Consider the following 18,182-nt stretch of genomic DNA (forward strand, 5'->3'; position numbering starts at 1 on the left):
TATTTCTCAGTGCTTCCTGAGCTCAATAATTGTGTGGCACAGCTGAACTTAGTGTTAACTGCAAACTGTTAATTAGGTGCTTTGTGTAGAATATAATGTGAGGAAAACCTGTTCTGTTCTTGTGCTTGTAGGTTTTGTACTATGAACTGCTAGCAATTAGAGAAGCCTGCATCAGTTTGGAGAAGGATTACCAGCCTGGAATAACCTATATTGTGGTGCAGAAACGACATCATACACGGTTGTTCTGTGCTGACAGAACAGAAAGGGTAATCATTGTCCTGCTCAGTACAAGCTTGGTGTCAGTACTTGTGCTGCTAGACAAAATGTTAGCATGGGCTTCACTGCCAGTCTGATTCTGTTTGCTTTTGGGGAATATGTTGAATTGATTGGCACAAAATGTGGCACCAAATTGAAAAATCAGTGACCTTAAATACATTAAAAACAAAAACAACCACCATCAGGCTTTGTCACAGTACCCATGTGCACGATATATGTGCAGCTCTTCTGGCTTTCTGAGATTCTGGGTGCAATATTCTGCGTTGCAGTGGTGAAAAGCCATGCAGTGTCCACGTCAGACATCCCAGGTTGCTGTGTTGGCACATTCCAAACAAAGCTGAGGCAGTTCATTCACTGAAGTGCTGTGTGTATTGAATAGGAGCCTGTGTTGTTATTTACAGTTGAAGTGTAGAAGTTGTTAGCTGCAGTTTTTAACAAAACTTCTGTTTAGGTTGGACGAAGTGGCAATATCCCAGCTGGAACAACTGTAGATACAGACATTACACATCCATATGAGTTTGATTTTTACCTCTGCAGTCATGCTGGAATACAGGTATAATTGTTGTCTTGTAAGTAAATGTGGATTTAGAACATAGAGATGTAAATGTATTGTTATAGCAAGCTAGAAGTGAGTCTTAGCTAAATAGAGTAAATCTGTATGTGTGAATATATGTGTATTTTAAATTATGTATGTTAAAAAGTGTTTGGTGTGGATAAAATACAAGTATTGCCATAACTTGGTTGTGCTGTAAGGTTCAGCTCCAGTGTATAACATCCTCTGGGGGAGAAGCAGGGGGAAGATGAGTACTCATTTATTTCAGAGCACTGTCTTCCAAAGAAACTGCATGGCAGTTTGCTGGGGAACTTCTAAGAGTTCCTAAGAGCTGCACTCAGCATTCAGTGGCTGTTGTGGTCTGTTAGGAAATGTGAGGGTGGTGGTAAAAACCAGCGTGTTGATCAGTTTAGTCATGTTGGAAGCAGGTTTCAGTTGTGAAGGGTTATTTAGAAGGCGTGTGGTTTTCTTCTTCCCAAGCAAGGCTAATTGAAATAACATCATATGAACATTAGACTCTTTTAATCTCTGTGATACATTTATTGCTGACATAATCCGGAAACTTCTTTGGCTGCTGTTACTTAGGAATTCAGACTAGACAGTCTGGCCTTTTCTGAGCTTAAACATCTGACTTGATTGCAGGGAGAGTCAAAAAAGAAAGATAAGTGAACCGATGTTCCCTTCTTCTTAGGGTACCAGCCGTCCCTCACACTATCACGTTTTGTGGGATGATAACTGCTTTACTGCAGATGAACTGCAGCTGCTGACTTACCAGCTCTGCCACACATACGTGCGCTGCACGCGGTCAGTTTCTATACCTGCACCAGCCTATTATGCTCACCTGGTAGCATTCAGAGCACGGTACCATCTTGTGGACAAAGAGCATGACAGGTAAAGAGAAATACGTGTCCTTAAACGTGTGTCCTTGTTGGTTGTCAGGCATAAAGCCATTTCACTGTTCATTTTGCAGTTAATTCTTGTAACCTTGGCAGCTAGGCTTTAAGATGCTCATTCCTGACATCAAGGCTGTGGCAGGCGAGGGTGGATTGGTGTTTTCTGCTGAATAACACCTGGATTACAAGAACGAAGTTCAGCTTCGTTAAGCATTGTTCTGACATCTCCGTGGTGTGAAGGAATCAAACACACGTTTGGCTTTTTGCTTTAGAGTCAGAGCGTTCATCAGTGAAACAGATGTGAAGTGCCTCACGTTTCTCTGGCTCTGCTTTGGATGTCAGAATTATTTGATAACATTAAGGCCATCAGTATGTTTGCAGGGGGGGTTTTCTGGACAAATCAAGGAGCTGAGGGGAAGGGGTTTCTGTTGTTATCTGTTCTTATCTGTTACTCTGCAGCCTTCAGGCTTTCTGTTGATATTGCCACTTTCCCCTCCTGCGTGGCGAAGGGATGCAGAGTTAAATCCCAATTAACACAATGCACAGCTCCTCTCGTCTTACTTTCTCCCGTTTTCTTGCAGTGCTGAAGGAAGCCACGTTTCAGGACAGAGCAATGGCAGAGACCCACAGGCCCTGGCGAAGGCTGTACAGATTCACCAAGACACCTTACGCACGATGTACTTCGCTTAAGTCAGTAACAGGGGAGCGTGCTCGCCGCGAGGAAGAACTGACAAATTAAGCCACATACAATGTATGTTTCCAGTGGGGTTGGTTTATGGGGTGCGCCTCCCATCGTGCAGGGGCGAGAGGCTGACCCTTAAATTGACACAAGGAAGATTGTTTACTTCACCGAGGAACACAGCACTATTATGCAATATGAAACCAGCCAACTGCTTTTGTGGCGCGGTCTCCTGTAGGAAGCACCGCCATCATTTTCCTCCTTCTGTTTAATTTCTCGTAGTTTAACCCTCTTCTGCCTTTACCTCAAGTTGCTCGGCAGCACAACTCTCTTTGCAAAAAAAAAAAAAAAAATTAATAATAATTAAAAAACAAAGGATGGTGTAATTTGAGAAAAGCAACCTGTATAAGAACAGTCACAGTGATTCTTTGGGAGAGAGAAGTGTGCAAAAAGTCTTGTTTCGCCCAGTTGAGGAATCTTTCTCTCAGTATTGCCATCAGCATTCGAATGCGACCATATCTGAGTACATCTGAATGTACAGCACTAAGTAGAGAGAAAATGGAGGGGAGGGAAGATGTTTTGCACACTGATCCAATCATTTGAACATAGTTTAGCCAACTGCTGCCTTTCTTCACAGCTTTGGAGTCCTCAGCTCCATCAGTTCCCTTTTAGAAGCAAACAAAGCTAGCGGTGTTACTGCAGGCAGTGGTGATCCCAACTGTTCTTGCTCCCTGGTGACTTTACTAAAGCTGCTGTTTTACCTAGTCCAAAAGTTTCAATTATTTTCTATCTGGCAAGTCAAATATCGTGAAGCTTCATGTGAGGTTGGGCGTCCCAAGCTTTATGGGATGGCTGCAGCAAACACCAGAACTGAAACTTTAGAGGTAAGGTCGTCTTGACAAAAGAAAAATGCTAGTTTACTTGCTGCCTCTCACACCTTAATGTGATTTCATACGTACGTGTTTTTGAAGTTTAGCTTCCTTTGTTTCCTTTCTATTTATTAGAGTAATAATAATGCTTTAATTTAATTATTACAGAACATATGGTCAACATCAACTTTTATTTTTTAGAAATGTAACCATGTTTATTTTTAAAGAACTGACAACTTGTTTTTGCTATCTTTTAGTGCAATAAGCGTTCGAAAAGAGAACTGTGTCCATTGAGCTGAACCACAGCCGTGTTTGTACCGCTGGCTGTGGCGGAATGGACGCCTCCGGTTTTAAAAGGACAAAGTCAAAGCCTTAATTTTGAAAGGAAAGTTTTATAGTCAGAAGGAATCTCGGATTTTCCTTTTTTAAATCAAAAAGTAGCAAAAATGCTTCTGGAACTCTGCAGGCTTCAGCGCTCGCTGCCGTGGTTTGGTTTAACAAAGGAACCGGCCGTATTTTTGGCTTTGAGACGTGGGAGATATTTGAAGTAAACAAACAGATTTTTTTATTGAGCTCTAAGTTTTTACATGCTTAATTAAACCTGTTTGACATCAATAAAAGGTCTGGAGTTATTAAAAGTTTTTAGGCTTTTTTCCTCTTTGATAACGACTTTCCTTTTAAAATTAAGTTATTGGTAACTTCATTTCACTTTGCAAATAAAAAGAGGGCTGGGATAGTTCTACCTTTAAATCACTGAAATGTGAAGCAAACAAACGGGACTCTTTCATTCCACTTTAAAGGCAACCCAACGTTAAGATGTCAGAGATGAGCATTTATTCTGCGAGGGGCCTGGGAAGTTTTGCACTTTGTAAACTCGTGAACTGCGTTTTTTGACTGTTTTTTATTTGCACTGGTTCATAGTATATATACTGCAGATCGTTTCTATGGGCATTGCTGTTATCCCAGCCCTTCTGAACCCCACCTGCTCTCCACATGAAAACCAGAGGGTCGCTAAAGCAGCTTTATCTCCCGGCGTTCTCACCGAACGCTCTGTTTGCCAATATTCTGTGTTTTGAGCCTAAAATCTGAGCCCGTTTCGCTTCAGCAGGCATGACTCTGCCCATCTCTTCTGCCAGAACACAAAGTACTGTATTTGTGCGTCTGTGTGTCGTCCTGCAGTGTGTGTAGTGCTGTACAACGCTGTCTCGCAGAGCTCTGCTCGGCGGTTGGCGCGTAGGCATGCTTCATCTCCCAGCACCAAGGAAGGGAACGTAAAGATTAACCTTGTGAGCATTGCACTGGAAAAGTCCTGAGGTGGGCAGCTGTTGGGGAGCACTGGGGGGCGGTGGGGCTGGGCTTTGCCCTGAGCCCCCATTGGGCTGAGCTCCAGGATGGCTCAGCCCTCCTCCAGGTGCCCACAGCGCCCCAAGGCAGAGCTGCAGGGAGGTGGTGCTGCAGTTGTTGCAGCCTCTGAAACGTTGCCCTCGGTTGGGGACCTGCGAGCTCTGCCTTGGAAGAGCTCTAGCTGGCAGTTCTGTTAATACAAGGTTCAGGTTAGGCTTTTTACAGAAAGCTAACGTTTAAAGAGGGGTAGAGATTTATAAAGAAACTATTTTACAAAGCCTTCTTGTGGATTTCTGGCGTCAAGATGAAAATTCCTTTTCAAAAAGTCTTTTGATGCTCCTTGCAGACATGCTGTGCCCTTCTCACCCTGCCCACGCTCAGTGACTGGGAGCCGAGAGGCCTTTGGCTTTGAACTCTCACCAAAAAACAAAGAGACTCCATTGGGAAGGTGACTTTAGATGCCAGCTCGACAGCTGCTGTGCCTGGTTTTCATGTGAAGAGTACGTGGAAGCTTGAATCTCTCTTCTTGGTTTTGCAAATATCTACGTAAAGTGCCGATACTTATTTGTATTACAATATCAACTTACTGGCGTTGTGAGGGCCACACATTTATGATGCTGTAGCTGCTATATTTATTTAAATGGAGATGGACAATTACTGCACTAAGGAATGAGGAGATAAGCAAGGAATCAAGGTTAGTTAGATATCTTGGGGTTTTTTTGGGGGTTTTTTGTTTTTTTTTTTTCTGAAAGAGAATTAATGGTGTGAAATATCAAGTGTAACAAAGGGTGCTGTCATTTTAACTGAGATTAAATAGCCAGATATTCTTCCTTTGTTTAAAAACATATATATTTTGATGTTTGCAGTTTGGGGGTGGGGGGTCGGGATAAATGGTACCTCATCTGTGGTGGCAGTTTCCGGTATATTTTCAGAGTATATGGATTTCTTTTATTTTTGTACCTGCTCTCCTTTTAAAAAAGACAAAAAAAAAAAAAAAAAAAAAAGAAAAAAAAAAAAAAAAAAAAAAAAAAAAAAAAAAAAAAAAAAAAAAAAAAAAAAAAACACAATAACAAATTTTTTGTGGGGGGGGTGGGGGGGGGGGGGAAAAATGTCGAGCTGCTCCCCAGGTCCCCTTTCTCTCTGGGAGCCCAGGGCTGCGCTTCTCCTCCTCCCTTTGCAGACACGCTGGCCTCGTGCACTGCCCAGCTGGGTGCGTGGCTCCCGCCCTGCAGACGCTGTACCAGTTCACCAAGACCTCGTTTGTACTCAAGTGCCACTTGCTGGTGGGAGCTGCAGTGCTGGTACTGTGCCAAAGGCGGGCTGTGCCGAGCCCTGCAGAGAGCACTGGGAGCTGCGGAGCTGAGAGGGAGCAGAGCGTTGCACAGAGCATTGCTAGGAGGTGTGCTGACATTGCTAGGAGGTGTGCTAACATGCTGGCACAGAGCATTGCTAGGAGGTGTGTTAATATACTGGCAGAGCGACTGACCCCATGCAGGGGGCTTTGAGGGTGCTTCAGCTGTGGCCGTTTTACTCAGGATTGCTGTGTTACTGTTCAATGTGTGATTTGGTTGGACGTGTCCAAAAGTTGTTTCTGTAGGGGTTTGTTCTGGCATCCTTCTGGAAGTTTGGCCTTAGAAATGGTTTTTCTGGAGTGAGGTGGGTTTCTGAAAGCTGTCAGTCAACTTATTTCTAGGTGCCATTGGTCCTAAACCAGTTTCGCTTTGTGTACCGAATTTTGTCCTTTACAGTGCTCAGTGTAAGGCACCAGGTACCTTCTGTACAAATTCCAGCTACAAATACTGGCTTTTTCCTAGCCTGGAAGTTTGCTCTGTTGAAACTCTGAGCTCCGCCTGCCCTTCAAACAGCTTGAGGCCTTTTTTCTTTCTCAATATTCCCTTCCCATCTTGTCCTCTTGTAATATTCTCCCAGTTTTGTGAGTTGAGGGTTTAGGACCTTCCTCCGAGCACTTTTATAACCTAGGAACCCAAAGCTCTGCTGCCGTACCTTGCAGTTATCCATTCCATTTTCAGAGCTGCCGTCCAAACGGCCATCCCTGTCCCTTCAGTGCTGTGGAGTTCTGCTGCTGATGGCTTGATTGAATCTGTTGGAAAAAATCCATAGGGATGTGAAAGGGAAGGATCCCAGTCTCTCCTTTCCCTGCCCAAAGATGGTACTTTACATTGATATTGAGTGTTAGGACGCTCGTCTTGTTTTGGCACACGTTTAAGTAAGACATCACCTAGCTAATTGACTCGTTGTGACCTGGAACTGTAGAGGTTAGAGCTTGAGCTAATTGCTGCTTGCTGCTAGCAAGAAGTTGTGTGTTTTTCAGTAGCTGAGTTACAAACAGATTGGGGTCCTGCACTTCGCCTCCTGGGCAGAAGCCCCAAGAAGCCTCATCTCTGTAACACTAAAACAACGTTTGTCCCTCAGTAGGCAGTGTGTGCAGAAGGGCAGGGGCTGCAGGGGAGGACATCGAAGCCTCGGTACTGCAGAAATGTGTCCTGCCTGCCCTGGCCTTTCTGGCTCTGTCTGAGGTCCCCCCTCACCTAACACGGGTAGTTACCGTAGGGTCCTTCAACAACAAAGTGGTTCTGTTTAAAATTTGGAGTGAATATGTTATTTTTGAGCAAGACAGTCCTCAGAAAGTGCCTTTGTAGAAGACGGTGCTGTAGATTTTATTTTCCAGTTGTACGTGGCTGAACATTTAAGATAAATAACTGTAAATGCCAAGTGTCTGATGGTACCTGTAGGTACTTTAGGCATCAGGTCTCTGAGTCAGGACCAAGCATAACCAGGATGGTGGTTTCCTTTGGAGGGAAAGGCATTGGGGAGCAATCACCAAACGCTGCTGGGGAGGAGCAGCTCGATGGAAGGTCTGTCTCCCAGGCATTACAAAGTCCCAAGGACAAAGCAGACGAGCTGAGCGCTGTCTGGGGATGCAGGGATGGTCAGTGCTGCAAGCAGGCGTCCTGTGGGTTGTGTTCTAACAGCGTGTATTTGTGCTTGGGACTTGTCATTCCTAGCTGGGAGAGAGATGCTGTGGGCCCTGCCCAGAGGGCTGGCAGTGCTGTGGGTCCATGGTGAGCATTGCTTCCATTGGGAAAGGCTGTCAGCTAGACTATTAGCCACTGCACCTCAGTAACCTCGTAATGCTGCGTTAATAATAGCAAAGTTCTGCTTTGATGGCACTGCTGTGTGCCTGCAAAAATGCCCTCTTTCACTTTTGTAACGCTCTCGGTTGCGGTTACCTGCCTGCTCCTTGGGGAGCCATGTCCTTCTTGGGGTGCTTCTGTGTGTAGCTGTGTGTCCCATCTGCCTGTTGCTGCTGGCTGCTCTTTTTAGGTGCAAAACGTTTCTGAATGGTTGGTTTTTTTTCCTTTTCTGAAGTCAGCTCAACTCTTTAAGATGCATTTGAGAAGAGAACAAACAGAACAACTCAGTAGAGAGGCTGCTGTGTGGGGTGCTTTGGTTTCACGTTGGCCGTTAAAATGAATTTGTGTTGACTTCAATCACTGTTGATGCAGTGTTGGGCGCTGCAGATGTCAGGATGGTTTTCAGTATCAGCTGAAGCATAAAATTCTGCTTCCCTTGGGAGCAGCAGTGCTGCAGGCACACACTTGTACCCAGGCGTTTCCTAGGAGCAAGCAGAGCTGCTTCATGTCTGTTGAGCAGAACAGGAGCCATGAAACGTTTGGGTTTGCAGTGCTGGGGCTGTGACACCGCTGTGCTTCACATCCATGGCAGAGCTGCTGTGCACAGAGCTGCACACAGAGCATCGCTTCTGGCTGAAGTTAAAGGCAGCAGTGTTCCTTTTTGTTCAGCAGCTTTGTTTTAGAGCAGCACTCAGTGCTGCTGCCATAGTGTTTAAGCTTTGCAGTGGTTTGTTCCTGATCTCTGACTGCTGTTAGGCTGGGGTTTAGAAAGCATTTTGTCAGCCTGGGTTCTGAATCTTTTAGACTAAAAAGGGCCAAAAATCTCATTCCATCAGCTTGTTTGCAGCAATGCTCTCCATCTCTTCCCCTGCCTATGAACCAGATTATTTTCTATCTGTGCTTAGCCAGTGCTGAAGCTGTTGAGACGTGCACGTTCCTATCTCCTCCTTCTCTACGTTACAGATGTGATCAGAAGCAACGGAAGGGCAGAGCTGTGTCTGAGGGTTCCTGCTGGGTGCAGATCCCTGCTGAGGTGGGCTGTAGCACATGAGGGTTAACTGCAGTAGCAATGTCTGTGTGCTGCAGGGTGTGATGCAGTTCAGCTGGGTGCTTTAACACGAGCCAGTTGCTGAAGGTGTAGATACTGAAGAGGCAAACTTGTTGGAAACGGCATCATTCCTCCTGGCAAGGTTTATAATCAATGCTACTCATAGTAAATGGTGCTGTGCTGGGGTTAATCCGAAGCTGAAATGACTCAGCTGTGTGTTTTATGAAGAGGAGGAGAGGAGGTGGTGACTGTGCTGTCAAACCAGTAGTAAAAAGCTGGGAAGGCAGGAGGGAGAGCTGACTGTGCTGAAAAGCTCCAATGCTGCTGGAGCCATCTGAACTTGTCCCTTTGCACCCGCAGTTTACTCCAGCACCCACCAGTAACTACTGCAAGAACTAAGAGATGAGCAGAGAGGTTTTTTCCTGTCTGTTGGTAAGCAGGAGTGCCTGCTCACCTCCACAGCCGTGCTGAGCAGCAGCAGCAGTGCCTGCGACAGCCGTGCCGTTCGATCCCATCTTCTGTGTGCTCTGAATCCCAAAGCAGCCTTTCCTGGTTCAAAACAGAGATTCAGGAGGTGGGTGATGTTCCATACAGCAGAGCCATGGTTTCTGTGAGCAGTGTGTGGCCCCTTTACAAAGCACAGACGCTCCAATGATTTCTGGCTGCAGTCTTTGGGCGGTTGGAAGGAGCTCCCATGTTAGCTGTGGTGTCCTGGGCTGCTTGGGTCAGACTTGAACTCGTTGAGAGCAAGCATGTGCCTTTTTCTGATCCGAGACAGAAGCTGGAGGAGCTGGCAGCGCTGGTTGACAGTGGGGTCAGTGTTCTTGAGCTGCTTGAGGCTTGGTCAGGACGGAGTCGGTTTGGTGTTGAGTTGCTTAAAGGGAGCCCTGAATTATTTGTGAATGTAGCTACCCAGAGAGAAGAAGCTTTAAAGTGAATGGTTTCTGGAGAGTAATGTCATCAAACAAACATATTTGGTGGTAGAGTTGGTTTTTTTCTTAAATGAAATTGAACACTGATACGTTTCTCCATAGAGAGCCATTAATTCTGCCTTTATCTGAATGTTGCCTGTCCCATAACGTCTCTGCTGTGCTCCTGCAGCTTCCCTGCTGGCTGTAAGGACCTGAGGGACGTTGTTGGCAGAGGTTGGGAAGTGGGAACGTGGTGCTGAGGGCTGAACATCACTGCAGGTGGCTTTAAGGAGCGGCCTGCCAGCAGCTGAAGGTGCTGAGTCTGGGATAGGATGTGAGGCAGCGGGGTGCTGAGAAATGAGAATTGAGCCTCTCCTTTCACATCCAGCTATGCAGTGAAGGCTGCTGGCTGCCTCAGGTGCTGGTTCAGGCTCCAGGCTGCGCGTGCGGATTGTCAGAGAATAACAGAAGAGCTTTTCGAGGTGTTTGCTGCACGTTGAGGTACTGCAGGGTTCCCAGCCAGCAGCTCTGGCATCAGCGCTGGCTGTGAGATGGGTTCCCTCCCTGATTTCAGGGAATTGATTTTTGCCTCAGCTTTCTGCCCTATCTGGAACACACACAGGATGCCGTGCGCTGCCTTACGAGAGCTCAGCTGTGTGTTGTGAGCATCAGCCGTGCTGTGAAGTGCTCCATTCCTGGTACAAACCCATGCGCCTTCCTGCCAGTGGCTGTTTGCAGTCTGTCCATCTGACACAGCCTGTGCCCTCGCCTTTATCTCAGCACCGCTGGCCCAAGGAGCTCCTTGGGCTCGGTCCCACTGTGTGCACTGCTGCTTTCTGTGAGCTTTTTTTGCAAATTAGGGATGAGTTGATTCAAATAAAAGGTTTCCTTTACATTGCTGAGAATCTCAGAGGTCTTTCAAACGCATTTAGCAGCTGAAAAATGAGTTCCTACCGTAAGGCTCTCCAACAACACGGAGAAATGCGATTATCTTGAGATGATCTCACCTGAATCGTGGGTCCACAACGAATTTTGGTACAGCTGTGAGAAAATTAGGCATTAAAATAGTTACTAATCACCTTTCATAGTGCTAACACTTGCAAATCTCTTGAGTGCATTCGGAAAGTTTATTTGGGCGTCTCACAGGTTAGTGCTTGCTCCGCTGGCCCAGCAATACCAATGGAGCAGTGCTACAGCTGAGGAGCCTTTGGTGTTTGGAGCACGCCAGCAGAGCAGTGTTTGTGTGCAGGGGAGAACGGAGCGCCCAGCAGAGCCGCTGCGTGAGGCTGAGATGAAATTTGGCTGCTGGCAATTTGCACACAACTGCCTTCCTCAGGGCTCTGGTTGTGTGCATCGCGGCCTCCTGTGGCTGTAGCTTTCGGTTTCCTTCGGCTTTGATTTCTGCTCCTCAGCAGAGCGCTGCCTTTCCTGCCCTTGTCAGTGTTCAATCTGTTGAATCTCGCCTTGAGAAAACTCCACCTTGTTTTCCTGTAGGTAAACCTGCTTCTAGACAGCTGCGTTTCTGCTCTGTTCCACAGGCAATCCTGCGAAGCCTCAGCGCAGTAACAGCAGCTGCAGAATGGGTGCTCAGTGATCTCCCAGCTGTGAGCAGAGGCGCCGTGGGGCCTTGCCATGCAGCTCTCCTGTCCGTGCCGTTTCCTCCCTTGCTGTGAGCAGTTAGGCTTCCCCAGGTGCATGAAATTGGTGGAGAAATGGCACTGCTGCTTGTTTTTGGGGGGAAGGGGGGGAGAATTCATCTGTCAGAATGCACTGAGGCATCAGATCATAGATCAGGATGTTGTCATTGAGAGGCATCGCCTGAAGCTTTCATTGTGACTGGTGATGAGCCAGTTCTGACTGTTGGAACATCTCTGGTGGCAGCGTGTGCCACGAGCATTGCTGTGCAGGAGGCTGCGGGGAGCAGCGTTGTGCAAATACACCCTTTGCATATTTACCACCACCTGTTCAAATGACAAACAAAACTGTTGTGCTGTTTGGGATTCCTTCTCAGAATAAAGTTCTAATAAACGAAGCCGGTTGCGTTGCGATTCCCTCTGTGTGTCTCCCTCTTTCTCCTGCCTTAGCAGCTGCTCTGCTTCCAGCTCATTGCTTCCCACCGTGAAGCTCCGGGAGTTTCTCAGAGCAAAAGGGAATTAATCCAAGAGTAAAGCAGAGCTGTGACTCGAGGCACCGCACAGCTGTAGGCAGATGGCAGACGAGCCGGTTGGTCGAAGCCTTTCTTTTTTTACTTACCCATCTCAACCACGTGTGCCTATTTGTACTGCGGCCGTGCAGGGCCATGGACCCTTCGGTGAGTGGTGGAGGTGGATGCAGTGCTTTGTGCTCTTTCTCCCCTTCTAGACAAATTGTTCTTGCCAAAATTTTCTACCTGTTGCAGGAGTTGCTTTTCTTTCCAGCGCAGCCCCACGTCAGCCTTCGCCGCCCCGTAGGCAGCTGTACAGTGCACACAGCAGTGCTCAGATCTCTGCAGGCTTTAATACCATCGAGTTGGGTGTATTGTAAACCAACTGTATTAAATAATAATAATTTTTTTTTTTTTTTTTTGAAACGCATATGCACTGTTTTATTGTTTTTATCCTTCTCAAGCTGCTGCCCCAGACGCGCCCCCCCCCCCGGCTGATGTTTGGGGGCTGCATCCACCCGCCTCCATTTGCTTTCCTGCCAAGTAAAGGTCCTCAATCCGGCTTTCGTTGTCCATGCCGAGCTCCACGTGTGGGGCTGCGGGAGGCCCCGCTCTGCACCAAACCCTCCTCTGCTGCTCTCGCTTCGGTTTTCACCCCTTGTAAAACATTACAAATGATGAGAAATTTCCTGTGTTTGTTGGTTTTTTTTTTCCTTTTTCACGTCGCTTTGCTTCAGGTTGAAGTGTAACTCACTAAGAACTGCAATAAAAAAAGACGAAAGTTTTGCTGCAGCCCCCCTCCCTCTGTCAGCGGCGCGATACCCGGTGCGGGGGGGGGGGGGAGAGGGAGGGGAGGAGGAGGGGGAACGGCTGCGGGGCCGCTTAGCAACGGGACCGCGCGTGTGGCAACGGAACGGGGCGGCACGGAGTGCGGTGAGGGAGAGCGGGGGGCTGCGGGGGCTGCGGGGGCTGCGTCCTTTCCCAGCTCCAGCCCGTTTGTCCCCAGCGGTGCGGGAGGAGCTCCAATCCCGCTCCAATCCTGCTCCAATCCCGCCGCCTCTCGGCGCTGAGGGCACGCGGGGTGTCCCGTCCCTCCTCCTCCTCCTCCTCCTCCTCCTCCTCCTCCTCCTCCTCCTCCCCCCCCCATGTCTGCCCAGAGCGGGGGCTGCGGTCCCCTCGGCTGCTCTGCGCCCCTCCCGTGGTTTCCGTGCACCCCGAGAACGGCGGCAGCCCCGAAAGCAAAGCGGCACCGCGAGTTGCCGACAGCCGCCCGTGCAGAGCGCGGTGCTCCCGGGGCCGGACGTGGCCGTACAGCCGAGCTGCCCCCATCGGAGCGGCTTTCTGGGGATGCAGATACCGCTTCCGCACGATAAACCTCCGCGAACAAACGCAACGAACGTCCCGCTTTCTTCCAGTCGCCCCTTCTGCGAGATGGCAGCGCTGAGCGTCAAACCGGGGCAGCGGTTCACCGTGCCCGACTGGGACACCAACGCTCGCCTCATCTCCGCCGACACTGAGAGCCAACGCTCCGCGTCGCATCAGATCCGGCAGGAAGCCAGAGCCCTGCGCAGCGAAACCAACAACCAGGTGGGAGCCCCGGGTTGGCCCAAAAGGTGCCCAGAGGGCAGGAGAGAACCCAGATGTGGAGGGGAAGGGGAGAAGGCTTCACCTGTGAGAGCCTCCCGAATCCCCTTGCAGAGGGTGGGACTCTCGTGCCCTTGGCAACTCGCATCGCTTTCTGCCCCTTCTGCTCTTCCTGATCACTGTTAGAGCAAGCAATGCGTTATAGAGAGCTCCATCCATCCTGAAAGCAGGAAAGGCTTCGGCAAGTTTCACGATTTGGGTCTCAAAAAGTAACAACAACCAACAGCTCAGAGCGCTTTTCTTCCAATTCCAGGCGAAATGGGATGAACACGACAACCAAACCCGCCTGGCTGAACGAATCAGCAGTGTGAACAGATGGAAGGAGACCCTGGACAAATGCCTTGCAGACATAGATGAGGAAATCAATGCTTTGGCCAAGGTATGTTGGGAAGACAGATGGCTGGAAACGAACCATGCTTTCAACACGGGATGTTAAATAATTGAGGCTTGCCTCGTGCAGTGCGTAGGCCCAGATGGTGCCCGACGGTGGGGGCTGGTCACAGGTATTCTGGGATGGATACCTGATGAAATTACATCCTGATGTTCTCGGCTGAGCTGTGCACTGCCTGCTCCTGTTCTTGCCTCGTTTTTATCTTTCAAGGATAACAAGAAATACATTCAAACCACGATCTGAAAAGGTTTGATTTGAAATGGAGAATGTCAGCAGGGTCAGTCTCTGCTTCTTTCAGTTCTAAACCCGCGGGCTGCTCCGTTTGGAGCCTTGGGCCTCCGGCAGGGTCTGAGCCCTGACCCAACGCACGCGGAGCGCCGCTGTGTTTGGCTCCTGCAGATTTCCTTCCAGATCTGCTGAGAGCTCCAGAACTGCGATGCAGGCGGCGGCCGGTCCTCTTGCCGAGGGTGGGGGTGGGTTTCCTTCTTCCTCCTCTCCCATCTCTGAAGGAGAACCACCCCACAGCCCAGTGCTCCCTGCAGGTGAAGGAAGCAGCAGAACGTGCCCTGCAGGCCAAGAATTTGTCCCTGGATGTGGCCACGGAGTGCCTGACGCTCCGCGACGGCCGCCGCGCCATCGATGTGGTGAGGGACCCTGCGGAGGAGGAGCTGCACAAAGAGATGAAGGTGATCGACAGAACCAAGAGGGAGCTGCAGCAGAGAGTGCACGAAGCCTTCGAACGGCTCTGGTGAGGCAAACAGCACGCTGCTGGTCTCACGGAGATGATGGAGGATGTGATTGAAAGGCTTTGGAGGTGGGGAGCTGCACTCCTCCTTGTGCTCCCTGCGACCCCAGCCTTGTGTTCTGCAGCCTCCTGCAGGAAGCCCGCCAGCAGCTCAGCTTCGACCACCGTGGCAAGATGGAGGCGCTGGAAATAGACCGCACGTGTTTATCCCTCAGCGTGAACTCTCCCAACATCTCCTTCAAGGTCAACCCAACTCGGATCCCAAACGGGTGAGTATAGAGCCTGTGCTTCTGTCCAGATCCGTGCGAGTGCTTTCCAGAGCCCAAGGATGCTTTTCCTTCCCGTGCTGCATCCTGGCTGATGAGTGCAGTTACTGAGAGCTCAGTGCAGGAGCTGGGATTTGCTGTCAGTCCTGGGCTGTGAAGCCACAGACCTGTTGGATATCAGACCTTTCTTAATCCATGTCTGTAGCGAGCTGATGGCTGGCGATGTGTGCTGCTATCAGATCCCAGGATGTCAGGGCACACCGAGCTCATACCACCATCACCATCAAATAAATAACATCTCTGTAGTGCAGAAAATTGGAGTGCAAATGGTGAACAGGCTATCAAAATTGTCACTGCAAAAACAGAAGCTGGCTGCCCTGCCTCCCTACGCTCGGCTGTAGGTGACAGTAAGCAGTATCAGCCCCCAGCAAGGCTTTATGGGAGAGCTGCTGCACATTTTTCACTTGGTGGCCTTTCATAGCGTGCTTTGGATGTGTCCCCAGTTGGAGCAGATGTTGGGCTCAGTGCAGGAGCCGTGGGGCAGCGGCCTCCAGCTGGTGCACTGAGATCAGACAGAATGTGACCTCCAAATTCCTGAAGCATTCTGCACTGCAGAAAGCCTTCGTGGCCTGCAGCAGGTGGTTCCCTTTGAACTGCCTTGCAGACACTCCACTTGTTTTCATAACTGCTGATTTGTTCCTAGATCAACTGCGGTTGGTGAGTGGGAACAGAATAGCCAATACAACAAAGATCATGCTGAGGAGGAAATGAAAGCCTCGACTAAGCTCCGAGAAGCAATAGTGCTTTCCATTGCCCAGGTAAATTAGCCCCTGGGTAGTGAATTACTGGTGCCCTCCTGCTTATAAAGAAGACCTGGGCTGTGCAGAGGGTGCAGCAGACCCAGCAGCCTGGGAGACTCACAGCGATCCATCGCTGCTGTTCCTTTTGGCTGTGGGACCTTCCAGCAGACACAGCCTGGATGGCTTTGCTTGTCCCAGCCTCACGGGGAGCCGTGTCGTATGAGACCATCAGTGTGACCATCACAGCAGCAGCTGCTGGGAGGGAGAGCCCCTCCAGATGTGTGTGCTTGGAATCTGTTCTCTCTTCAGACAAACAACGAGCTGGAGGCTCAGCGTGTGGCCACAGAGTTTGCCCTGCGCAAGAGGATCAGAGACATGGAGAGAGCCTACGATGAGCTGAAATGGCAGGAGCAAAATGTAAATGGGGCTCATCTATCAGCCACAGCCTCGGGTGGGGATTGAATGCAGAAGAGGTCCTGTGCTCCATAGCAGCACTATGCCTGCTCTGCCTGCAAAGCCATGAGCAGGGAGGTTCAGAACCCATCAGCTCCGTTTAAAATGCATTCAGAGCACATAAAAGCCTATAGCAATTAGGGGCTGTTTCCTAGTCTGTCTCCTACAGGGAACTGTGGCTGTCCCTTAGGATACGTGTCTTTTTTACCTTAGACCTTGGAGGAAATTGCTGAGATGGAAGAGGACATCCGACGCCTGGAGGAGGATCTTCGAAGGAAAATGCAGGACCTGAAAGTGGCACACAGCCGCCTGGAGACGCGCAGCTACCGGCCCAACGTGGAGCTCTGCCGGGATCAGGTATCAGCCCTGTCACCAGGGACTGGGGAACCGAACAGGATGGTCCTTGTTTGAGGTGTGGCTGCACTCCGGAGAAAATGCCATGCGGGCCAGCAGGGGGATGCAGATCTGTGGCCTTTGTAAAGCAGGGAGTCGGCCCCATTCACTGCCATGGGCATCTCCATCACATCACAGGTGCAGTACGGGCTCACAGATGAGGTCCACCAGCTGGAAGGATCGATCCGTGCTCTGAAGCTGAAGCTCGCAGAGGCGCAGTGAGTCTTCTCCTCTCTCCTCTCTGCATCAGGGTGGTGGCACAGCACTGCCTGTGTGAGAATCACAGAACTGTAGGGGTTGGAAGGGACCTCCAGAGATCATCGAGTCCAACCCCCCTGCCAAAGCAGGTTCCCTAGGGATGTGGTACCCGGTGCTTCCAGGGGCCGCATTTCAGAACTCGTGTCTGTTCAGAGGAGGAATGGAGATATGGTTGGGTTTGGTGGGAGCTGCTCTGGGCAGTGGGCTGCAGGCAAGGGTCAAGGTGTGTGTGCCGGAGGATGGAGGGGGGTCCCAGCTATTCACAGACCCAAACAATGCTGCTGCGATGCCCCAAGAAATATGATGGCATCATAGAATCACATTGGGTTGGAAGGGACCCCAAGGATCAGCAAGTTCCAACCCCCTGCCACAGGGCTAACAACCTCCAGATCAGGTACTGGACCAGGTTGCCCAGGCCTACCAACCTGCTCTTGAAGACCCCCAGGGATGGGGCAGTGATGGAGCCCATGGGGTGGTGCTGGTGATGGATGTGGTGCTTCAGCTCTTCAAACAAAGGCAAAGGCCACGTGCTTCCCATCCATTTTGGGTGTGAATCCATCTAGCTCCCATCTCCTTGTTCCCAGGGATGCCCTGGATGCTCTGTACCGACAGCTGCACCGCGTGCAGACCGACATGGCCTACAAAGCCCACTCCCTGGTGCTGGACCACAAGTGCATGGACGGCCGCAGGAAGCTCGTGGTGCCCGCTGAGAAGTTTGTACCTCAGGTGGATTCCTTCAACCGCACCACGAACCGCGTGCCATCCCCACCCAGAGCAGGGCAGCTGGAGCTGGGATAAGGCAGGGTGAGCACCTGGGTGCTCCAGGATTGGCCTGACTGCCCTGGTTTGTTGTATAACCGTCTGTTCTGTGTGCTCCAAGGAGCATTCAATAATAAAGAGTGTCTGCCAGAGCGGCTGCGGTGCACTGGAAGCATTTTGTAGCGGCTGAGCCCATCGTGTGCCCTGGGCGGTTCTGCCTCAGCCCTTCCGTGCTGGGAACAGAAGCAGGGCTTGGGATTCCTGCTCTCTGATGGGTCTTCCAGGGGTTCTCAACTCAGATGCACTGATCTGCCCCACTGCGCAGGAACAGCGCAACCAGCAGCGCCTGCGTTAGGAACAGTGCGGCCAGCAGGAGCAGGGAGGCCGTCATCCCCTGTGCTCGGCACTGTGATTCTATGGTTCTATAACACTGGTGAGGCCGCACCTCGAGTATTGTGTTCAGTTTTGGGCTCCTCACTACAAGAGAGACCTGGAACGTGTCCAGAGAAAAGCAATGAAACTGGTGAGGGGTCTGGAGTGCGGATCTGAGGAGGGAGCTGGGGTTGTTCAGTGTGGAGGAGGCTCAGGGGAGGCCTCAGTGC

The 18,182-nt window shown here is 50.0% G+C and overlaps 2 protein-coding genes across 5 annotated transcripts in view; both read left to right on the plus strand.

Moving 5' to 3' along the window:
• LOC122193446 (protein argonaute-3) overlaps window positions 1-11,760 on the plus strand; it is a 29,555-nt gene extending 17,795 nt beyond the window's left edge. The window contains exons 16-20 of one of the 3 annotated variants that reach the window (XR_006182908.1): window positions 132-266; window positions 728-829; window positions 1,521-1,720; window positions 2,304-3,285; window positions 11,267-11,760. Coding sequence is in view for 1 of the 3 variants with exons in the window: in XM_042894226.1 (XP_042750160.1) it covers window positions 132-266; window positions 728-829; window positions 1,521-1,720; window positions 2,304-2,412 (546 nt within the window). In the remaining 2 variants the exon portion in view is untranslated. Of the gene's footprint in view, window positions 1-131; window positions 267-727; window positions 830-1,520; window positions 1,721-2,303; window positions 5,458-11,266 lie in introns of those variants that run through there. The other 2 variants (XR_006182909.1, XM_042894226.1) reach the window with 2 other exon arrangements.
• A 1,027-nt stretch (window positions 11,761-12,787) lies between these two features.
• Window positions 12,788-17,722, plus strand: TEKT2 (tektin 2). 2 transcript variants are annotated; one of them, XM_042894229.1, is made up of 10 exons: window positions 12,788-12,804; window positions 13,287-13,458; window positions 13,769-13,894; window positions 14,449-14,654; window positions 14,777-14,920; window positions 15,621-15,735; window positions 16,027-16,134; window positions 16,384-16,527; window positions 16,702-16,781; window positions 17,406-17,722. In XM_042894229.1, exons 2-10 carry the CDS (start codon window positions 13,303-13,305, stop codon window positions 17,617-17,619), a joined length of 1,293 nt encoding a protein of 430 aa, XP_042750163.1. In that variant the 5' UTR covers window positions 12,788-12,804; window positions 13,287-13,302; the 3' UTR covers window positions 17,620-17,722. The 2 variants fall into 2 exon arrangements, with proteins under 2 accessions (XP_042750163.1, XP_042750162.1); XM_042894228.1 differs by lacking the exon at window positions 12,788-12,804 and having other exon boundaries at window positions 13,108-13,458.
• The last annotated feature ends 460 nt before the right edge of the window (window positions 17,723-18,182 follow it).

The sequence above is a fragment of the Lagopus leucura genome, unplaced genomic scaffold, assembly GCF_019238085.1.
Source record: "Lagopus leucura isolate 7727_CA_CO unplaced genomic scaffold, USGS_WTPT01 136-5_obj-0_obj, whole genome shotgun sequence".
Taxonomy (NCBI): domain Eukaryota; kingdom Metazoa; phylum Chordata; class Aves; order Galliformes; family Phasianidae; genus Lagopus; species Lagopus leucura.

What these genes read in the sequence shown, in the direction of transcription:
- TEKT2 (XM_042894228.1), top strand. Translation starts at nt 13,219, where the DNA reads ATGCAGATACCGCTTCCGCACGATAAACCTCCGCGAACAAACGCAACG. An exon ending in GAAGCCTTCGAACGGCTCTG is followed by an intron (nt 14,655 to 14,776) that starts GTGAGGCAAACA and finishes TGTGTTCTGCAG; the next exon opens with CCTCCTGCAGGAAGCCCGCC. An exon ending in CTGAAGCTCGCAGAGGCGCA is followed by an intron (nt 16,782 to 17,405) that starts GTGAGTCTTCTC and finishes CCTTGTTCCCAG; the next exon opens with GGATGCCCTGGATGCTCTGT.